This window comes from Balearica regulorum, chromosome 2 (genome assembly GCF_011004875.1).
Source record: "Balearica regulorum gibbericeps isolate bBalReg1 chromosome 2, bBalReg1.pri, whole genome shotgun sequence".
NCBI classification, from domain to species: domain Eukaryota; kingdom Metazoa; phylum Chordata; class Aves; order Gruiformes; family Gruidae; genus Balearica; species Balearica regulorum.
The window spans coordinates 106900299-106909399 of record NC_046185.1 but is presented as its reverse complement, the minus strand read 5'-3'; the positions used below and the strand labels follow the sequence as shown (position 1 = coordinate 106909399).

The following is a 9101-nucleotide window of genomic DNA, read 5'->3' as shown; positions in this document are numbered from 1 at the left end:
GATTTCCCTCCTCCTCTGCCTCCACCCCCTCCCCCTTTTTTTTAAACATTTACATTTTTACCAAATGTCAAGAACAGGAGACAGGAGATATTTGTGACAGGCAAAAGGGGAGGGGATACCTCCCACTCATCCATTCGCCTCTGCCCGTTTCCCCTCCACCCAGCCACATTTTTCCTTGTTAACTGTGCTAGGGCAGAGAGGTGGGGGTGAGGGAATAAAAGCATTCCTGCATGTCTGGAGGAAAGAAAAAAGATAAAGGGGGAAAGTGAAAGGGGAGGGGAAGAGTGGTCAGGGACTTGAACTGCCAGTGAAATGATGCTTCTCCAGCCCTCCTGTGCAGATAATAGTTAACTCGGGGTTAAAGATTAATAGCCAGGCAAAGCACTGTATAAATGGCCCGGGCGAGCTGAATGTATGTAAACTGGCTCCTGCTCCTCAGCCTGCTGAGCAACCCTCTCTGTGGTCCCTCCTCATCAGCGACATGAGTAGCCTGCGGTCTCTGCTGCGCCGCTGCTGGCTGCCGTCCCTGCTGCTGCCGGCGCTCCTGGGCCCCCGTCTCGCCGCCGGGGTGGCCCTGCAGCCCATGCACTGCGCCCCGTGCACCCAGGAGAAGCTCGCCCTCTGCCCGCCCGTCGCGCCCGGCTGCCCGGAGACGGCCCGGCAGCCCGGCTGCGGCTGCTGCCAGACCTGCGCCCTCGGGCCGGGCCAGCCGTGCGGGGTCTACACGGCCCGCTGCCGCCAGGGGCTCCGCTGCCACGTCCCCGCGGGAGAGCCCCGGCCCCTCTCCGCCCTCATCCAGGGGCAAGGGACGTGCCTGCCCGCCAGCGAGGCCGGAGGGATGCGCACGGCGGAGCCGGCAGGTACCGCGGGATCGCGTCCCCGCTCCGCGCCGCCGGGCTGGGGAGCTGCGCGCCGGGGCGCTGCGGCAGAGCCCCTCGCCCGGGGGAACGAGGGCCCGGCAGGCGGGATGCGCCTGAGGGCAGGGAAGGAGCTGCGGGCTTTGAGCGTCAGGAGCTTGGAAAAATGAGTAAAGTTGGGCAGGCGTTTGAAAAATAGGGGAGACAGACTGCGTTTGCCAGGAAAACGTTCTCTGACCTGTGCCAGGTGAGACGCATCCTGGTGCGGAGCCAAGAGATGTTTGCAGCAGGCTGTTATGCCACAGCCAGCAAGCAGGACAATCCTAAAGGGTAGTAATGGGATGATGCAGAATAATCAGAGTAAGGTTTCTGGGAAGCTATAGACAGTTTTTCTTTAGTAGTAAACAGTAACTAGAGTAGGACAAATGTTTCCTAGACTTTGTTTATGTCCATCTCCAAAAGTCATGATAGAGAATGAAAAGACCTAAACAGGCTTTGTGCCTGGCTTCATTTCAAGAATAAAACATATCTGAAGTAGTGCAGTGCTATCCAAACTATCTTAGAGCAAAAAGACATGTCAAACATCTTATGCTATATGATGATCAGGAGCTTCTTTAGTGTTATTTCATTATTTTATAATTTATTATTATTCTTATTTTCACCATCACAACTGCTATGTTCATGCAGTGGTGATTAAGGTAATTCAATAGCGTCACAAAAATAATCGTTGTTGACAAAATAACGATGGCCATTGGTGGCAGTAAGCGGAGTTTCTCTTGTACTTGAAGGAGTGGGGAGGGGAGAGAACAATGGCTAAACTGAGTGTTTAAGCTTCCTGCAGTTAAAAAGATCCAGGATTTGATTCAATTTGATTCTTTCCTTGGTTTTAATCTTTCTTTCCCTCCTCAATGTTCCATCTCCATTTTTTTTCTTAAACATTGTCAAAGGGAAAAACAGGTGCTTTTTAATCCATTGGACGATTGTTTACAACCTTGATCCAACAAGTTATTTAGACACTTGTAAAACTTTTATCCCACGATGAGCCCCTGCAATTGCAAAGAGCTATTACTTCCAGTGGGAGAGTTCACATATGCTGAGTTAGGCACTTGCGTGCAGGCCATGATCAGGCAGATCCAAACAGCTTCTGCCATTCCCTTGCTATTTGATCCATTGCAGGCCAGCGTGAGCTACTGCTGGCTCCTGTGAATTGCAACTCCTTCTTATATGCAAGGCAAGCCATGGAACAAAGTACAGGATGCCATGGGATCAGGTGTGGACCAGTTCTTCTCCTGAATAAAAACTGAAACACATCATGCTGGCAAAAATCTAAATTCATTACAAGTTTAACTCCGGTCTTTTCTCATTTAGCAAAGTCTCTACAACCCACTGTGGTCAAGAAAATTTGTTCATTTCTAACAGACTGGCTGCAGTTTCATCTTTGGGATTAGAATGCTTCTGAAAGATCATAAAATAACCAACTTGTTAGCGAACAGCTGATGCATCCTCATTTATGACACAAGATTAATTTGCTGTGCTGCACATTTAATTTATTACTCCTGCAAGAGTTACTGTAATGGATCTGTCTTAGGATTATTTTTTTGTTGTTCTTGTTGATTATTCTTTTTCTTTACATTTTAACTTGGAGAAAAAAAATGCGAAAGTTCACTGAAGATGTTCACCTTAATATCATTCCTTTCCAGACTCTATTGAACCTGAGGATATGCCTTTGGAAAGCACTGAAATGACACAGGATCAACTGCTGAGCTATCAGTTGATGTTTGCCATAGGCCAGGACAAATCCATCCCCTGGAATGCAATCACTGCATACGAAAACATGAAAGCAAAGAGAGTATCTGAACTCAAGAAATGGAAAGAGCAGGTGGGTTTTCTTTACAAACTTTTCAACAACCATTTCAGTAGATGCTATTGATTCAAAATGCAAAATGAAAATGCATATGAAATTCTAGCAGTAACACTGAGATGTCAGTATTTTGGGTAGCCAGCAAACAGACTTTTGGAATGCCTCCATCAGATGCTTGAGGAACAGGCAAAATAGCAGGAGCAATAAAAACAGGTGTGCATCAGATATGTCCTATACAGACTCCATGCAGAGGCTGAATCTTTCTCTGCATTTTGTATCATATTATAACATGGACCCTTAATTTCCAGGAGCCCATATTGAAATCTTGGAGTCTTTTTTGTATTCTAGTTAAAAAACAAAAGGCATTTGGCACTTGTCCAGTGCTCAGTGAAATAAAAGAGAGTCCTTACATACAGTTATTGGTGCAATGCAAACCTAAACATGTTTCTTTCTGATCACAAGGAAACACTATTAAGTAGATGCACGTAACAAGACAGAAAGGTCAGCAATTAAAATAACTTTTTACCTCAAACACTGCAAAACCGCAGTGGGTAATGGGGGTGCAGGGCCCTTGCAAACAGGTCCGTGTTCCACTTGAGGGCACCAGAGAACCACAGTCAGACCAGTTCCAGGCAGCCAGCACCACTCGCAGCACGGAGCTGAATTAAGAGTTGGGCACTACAGAAGCCCGGTTTCATAATGGTCACAGACAACGTGGATAAAACCAAACCAAAACAAAAAAAACCCACCACCACCTACTAACCACACCCCACCCTAGGAAGCCTCATTCCACATGCAGAACAGGAGTTAATCACTCATTTAGTTTGAACTATTATACATAAGTGCTGTTAGCTCCAGTTCTGATTTTTAAGCTTCTGCTTTTCTCACCCCGAGCCACATATAAGCTTGTTGACTTGAATAGGACTGCTTATGTGAGGGGCTGACACGGAGAGGTCTTGCAAAAGCAGAGGGTATGATTATTTTCACTCCAAAGTAAAAATATTTGTTCAGTCACTTCTAATACCCTTTCACTCATTTACGCGTGTTAGGTACTATTAATACGCAGCAATTGTGACTTTGAAAACGGGAGCAAGCAAATTGTGAAAACAGTGAATATTGCAAATAATCTTCATACTCAGTTCTAGGAACTTTGCATTTGGGTCTGAGAGCCACAGGGGTGCTCTCCATTCTGCTTTGGCGACAGCTCTGTCCTGTACAAAAGATAACAAACATTCAGATGTTTGTTCTTGCACTGTCTATATATGTCTTGCACCTATTCTCCATACATCAACAGAGCACAGGGCCATGGCAACCCAGAAAACGTGGCTAGCCTCACGTACACCAGCCTCCTAACGTGCACCTCCCCATAATAGGAGAGATTGTACCCTCTGAACAGTAATGTGTTTACTTAGTACAGGTTAAATTTCCTTGTGTGGCAATTTAAGGACTTAAATCCTCATGTTTCTGAGGACAGAAAATACCTCAAAGAATAAAAACAAAGGCCTAAATGCAGCACCAGAATTTTCTGGCCCTGTTCCTACTGAAGCAAGTAAAAACTACATGCAAAGCAGCCTGGTGCAGATTATATGACTAATAAGTATTTTCAGCTTTTTGCTAGCTTTATACTGATAACTTTTTGTTTAGCTGGTGTCTTTGTGATTTTGGTATTGACAACCTTTGCATGGTATTCTTGTAGGGACCTTGTCAGAAAGAGCTCTACAGAGCCCTGTATAAATTGGCGAAGGCTCAGCAGAGAAACGGAGGGGAGATTTACAAATTCTATTTGCCCAACTGCAACAAGAATGGATTTTACCACAGTAAACAGGTACGTGCTTTTTCCCCTGTCTGCTCACAGCAGCACTGCGACCAGCCTGACACAGCCAACCCTTTCATAGCCCTCTGCTCCCAGACTCACGAGTTTGCAGCTGCTGGAAAAGCAGGTTGTGAAAACAGGGATACTTAGTAGTGGGAGCAGATGGTTTGTCCTTCTTCTCTTAAAAGTGAGCCGCATGCTGTGGGCTGACAGCAATACAGGCAGGAGTCTTTTCCGTTCACAGAACAGGTGCGCACAAGGCCTTCTCCAAAATCTGTTAACCCTGTCTTCTCCCCAGCCAAATCAAGCTCCATGTACCTAATTTGTTAGCATATTCCCAGTTGACATTAATTCATAATATCCACCATGCTGCCTGCAAAGCCCATTGAATATATACTGATCACTATGGAGAAAGGAGGCTCTCAGCTCCCAAGCAGTGAAAAACTCACCCTCGCAGCAAAAAAACCTCTCTGGAGCAAAATTAGCCTTCTGAAAGTAGAAAAAAATACTGATTTGTGCTGCCTATGGAATATGTTCTATGCTCATTGCCATTATAGCCTCAAAAAAAGCCATTGCAAGTTACACTGAGAGTAATCTGCAAACTTAACTAAAGCTCCAAACCTCAAGCCACACCCTTGTAACCACAGGTCATGCACACAAATTTAGTAGGTCTGCATAAAACTGTGTCACCGAGGCTCCTTGTTTTTGGGCATGGCACCACTGTGTGACTCACAATGTGACTTGGGATCTAATCAGGCACAAACAGAAATGTGTTTAAACCCCTCCCCAAGAAAAAACCCACTCTATTTGCCTCCTTGCATGAAGAGCCAGACCATCCAGTCATTGCTCTCACCCTACCAGCTCGTATGTTCTGCCTTGCTTTGGTTTCTCATGCTGGAAGGTATTTCTGGTTTATACTGCTGTTTAACAAGGAGTGGGCAAACTGTTTTAAATCTGAAGTTGCTGTTGTGGTACCTGAGCTTGGGTCACGGCTCCCTAACCAAGCGTGTTGGTCGAAGCCTCTGTTGGAGCAGGGACCACCACATTCAAAACAGGTCTGTGCACCACAGGTCCCCACCTTCTGATCCTAGTTCTGTCCAAGACCTCTACTTGCAGTATCTCACCGATAATCTTCTGCTTACAGTTACTTATTGTGGGTTTTGTTTTGCTAACAATAATCTAGTGTGAAACTTCACTGGATGGAGAGTCTGCTGGATGCTGGTGTGTCTATCCAAAAAATGGAAGAAGAATTCCTGGATCTCCAGAAATGAAAGGAGACCCTGAATGCCAACAGTATCTCAACTCACAAGACTAAAAATAAACATACTCATTCACACCAAGTTTTCTGTGGGGCCTGATCTAGTCAGGAGCTGTTTCAGTCAGGAGCCGTTTCATGCACCTGATTTTCAGCATATGAGTAACCCCATAAAGTAGCTTTTTTACTGCACTGGGATTAGTCAGATGCTTGAGTGACAGATAATGAGCAACTGCAAGATCAAGTCCTACAATCTTGTATATGTTGTTTGTATAATATTATAGATACCCGCATATGTAAAGCTGCTGAATTATTTATTTCACGGGACGTGTATTTTTGTTTCTGTGTGTTGTTACTAATTTATATGCTCAAACACTTCATAACTTTATATGTAAATACTTAATATTGTTGCTCTTAAATGTATGCATCTTATGTTGGAGGAATGTTCCTACTTAAAACTTCAAATGGCCTAACTCTATTGGGAAAAATGGCTTGTAAACTTGCATTTTTGTACTATGTATTTATAGACGTAAAACTGAATTTTAAAAAATAGCTTTCAGTAGAGAAAACACTTAGAAACTTATTTAAAACCTGTTTTGTTTATATATCATGTTGCTTTTGCACCTCCATTTCAATGTCAAGCTGTTTCTTAAAAAAGAAAGTCTAAACCTTGATTATATACTGAAGCTCCTGATGGGACAGTATTTGTTTCTATTTTCCACACATATTCACTGGATAAATGGCAAAACACAACAGGATATTCTGTGCCACCTTTGACAGGTGTAAGTTGTTCACATGTTGACATTGTCATGTTATTGAAGATGAGCTATTAAATAGTGTCTTCTACACTGTTCTGGTCTCTTGCTTTGTGTGTATGCCCATTGAGCAGTCCAACCGCAGCAGGACAGTGCAGCAGCAGGTTGGAGCATAGAGGAAAACATGCCTGTTGCAAATCTGCCTCCTGAACCCCTAGCTCCGTGTTCCTGCAATGAGTTTTCTTCTTTTGCTCTCCCCGTCCAATTCCACTTCTTCCCTCCTCTCCAATCCTGGCTGTGCTCTGCAAGCCTTTGCCTGGGGCAAAGCAGCAGCCTCCAAAGGAAGTTACTAAAAGGTTTTCTGGATGGGAAAGCTGGATGCCTTTCTACACTCAGAAGCCCAAGGCAGCAGTATTAGTGCACTTAAAAGATGACATCGAGACTAGAAAGAGCCATTTCTTGCACAGAAGGTCAGAGGTTATAAAAGGGAGGCTGGGAAAAAGGCCTTACCCTTTTTGCTGCAAGCAGAGAAGAGGGTCCCCTTGGCTTGGGATGTGGTCCCTCTCCCTCCCCCGAATGTTCCTTCGACTTAGGGGTTGCAGAGAAAAAAAGAGAAAGCAAGTGACTGCCCTGCCAGCTTCAAGCTGGTTTTGTCCATGGAGAAACTGGTGTGGGAGTTAGCAAGTCCCAGAGGTGGAAACAAGCTGCACCAACCCTGCATGAGAAAACAGCCTGAGAGGAGAGTAACAACATTTTCTAAGAGGCTTGCAGGAGGTAAACTCCTGCCGTTTCTTGGCACAAGCTTTGGGTTTTAAATGGGAGCAGGTAGCGGCTTGTAGAAACTGCAAAGCCAAAGCGTGGAGATCTCTGCTGTCAGTATCACAGTTCTGTGGCATCGCGTGTTGTGCTTGCTGAATGTGTTGGCTGTATTTGCATGTCAATGTCAGCTGATCCAGTTGGGGTCTAATAAACTGCTCCAGATTTAAAAGTATAGATATACTACTGAGCTTCTTTGTAAAGCGTTTTGAGATCTTCCCAAAGAAAGCACTGCAAAGCAGTTGATAGCATTGGTGATATAAATAATTAACGTCTAACGTCCCAGGAATGAGCTATAGTAAGACCTGGATAAAACTGTTACAACACCGCATTCACTGTGTCAAATGCTTGGTGATCATTGTATCAAAATAATGAAGCAGCAGCAAATTTGGGCAGAACCTTAGAGTCTTTCATGGAGTCTACCCAGCACTGAACAACTGTCATGTGGCATTGCCAAGGGAAGATGGTGAAGAAAGGAGGGGAAATCATATATTCACAGCTACAGTGCATGCTTAACAGCACTCTGATTGCTTTCATCCCATCGACCTTGTGTAAAGGCTGATCTCTAAAGAGCAGAAATTGGTCCTTTTTGTTGGGATCATTATATATATAGGGGAAATGTTCATCGCATTAATAATTATTAATAGCACAGTCTATATTTGCAGTGGACAGGTACTTCCAATGTTTCGCTGGGTGGCAGGTTCCCATCCTAGCTGCAAGAGTTTTTAACAGGGTCAAGTCTTTAAAGAGAACTTTTTCCTTTAAATGTTAAGTCCCAGGAGCAGAAGTTGCTTCATACAGCATTCAGGCATGACAGGCCAATTTCTTAGAGGGGTTTAGCTCCTTACCTCCCACTGAAAGCAACAGGGGATGGGTACCTCCTTATGTGCAATCTGGCCTCATGTGACATCTTGCCAGGACTCACCAGGACAGACTTCTGCTGAGCTGCTCTGGGATGGGCTGTCTGACTTGGGCCAGACTCTTGCATATACTGGGATTAGGACTAATGCAAGGAGGCGAAGAAGGCAAATTTTATCTCCCCTATCATGGTGCTGCCAGGAGCTAGGACTACATTTAGGCCATAGATGCCATGTGTTGTGATTTGTCCCGATTTTTATGACCACCTTCAGTAACAGGGTGAAAACTCAAAGGTCTGTAGCTTTCCTTTGTTTTGATTATTTTTTTCTGCTTGTGGGGCTTTTTTTTTTTTTTTTTTTTTTTTTTTTTTTTTTTGGCATGTGTCAGCTGGCAATCCTGGCTTCAGTGTGTGTCTGCTGCAGTGGTCCCACGTGCACTGGCAAGCTAAGCCTGGTGGGAATGAGTGGGGAAAAAGGGAAGGTGCCGCAGGATGCTCTTAGCAGCTCGGTTCACCTGGTGTGCAGCTGGATGGTTAAAGGGGATGTACTGTTCCTCGTTATTTCAGCTCCCTCCCTTCACACCCTCTTGCACCCCTCCCACCTCACCTAAAAAAAATTTAATTGGTAGGAAGGTCTTAGATGAGCATCTGTAATGTTTGGTTCACATTATCTGAGAACCCTACCTACTCAGTTTGTGCTTCTTCCTGCCAAAACCCTGCCAGGTTTGCTGCAGCAGGGTTTGTTCCAGCCATGCCTCCTCCTGCCCCTGGCCTACTGCCAGACGCAAAATGCTCATAGCACAGAAATGAGGTCACTGCCCTCTGCACTTTAGTTTCTATCCTCTTTTTCACTGTCCAAGCTGTCCAAGATAACCTACAGTCACCTGG

The 9101-nt window shown here is 44.8% G+C and overlaps 1 protein-coding gene across 2 annotated transcripts; it reads left to right on the top strand.

Annotated features, from left to right (window-relative positions):
* Positions 1–206: 206 nt before the first annotated feature.
* IGFBP1 (insulin like growth factor binding protein 1) lies at positions 207–6632 on the top strand. Of its 2 annotated transcripts, XM_075745255.1 has the most exons (4): positions 207–860; positions 2558–2736; positions 4415–4543; positions 5715–6632. In XM_075745255.1, exons 1-4 carry the CDS (start codon positions 482–484, stop codon positions 5844–5846), a joined length of 819 nt encoding a protein of 272 aa, XP_075601370.1. In that variant the 5' UTR covers positions 207–481; the 3' UTR covers positions 5847–6632. The 2 variants fall into 2 exon arrangements, with proteins under 2 accessions (XP_075601370.1, XP_075601369.1); XM_075745254.1 differs by having other exon boundaries at positions 286–860; positions 4415–5851.
* The last annotated feature ends 2469 nt before the right edge of the window (positions 6633–9101 follow it).

What these genes read in the sequence shown, in the direction of transcription:
- IGFBP1 (XM_075745254.1), top strand. Translation starts at nt 482, where the DNA reads ATGAGTAGCCTGCGGTCTCTGCTGCGCCGCTGCTGGCTGCCGTCCCTG. An exon ending in GCGCACGGCGGAGCCGGCAG is followed by an intron (nt 861 to 2,557) that starts GTACCGCGGGAT and finishes ATTCCTTTCCAG; the next exon opens with ACTCTATTGAACCTGAGGAT. An exon ending in TCAAGAAATGGAAAGAGCAG is followed by an intron (nt 2,737 to 4,414) that starts GTGGGTTTTCTT and finishes GTATTCTTGTAG; the next exon opens with GGACCTTGTCAGAAAGAGCT.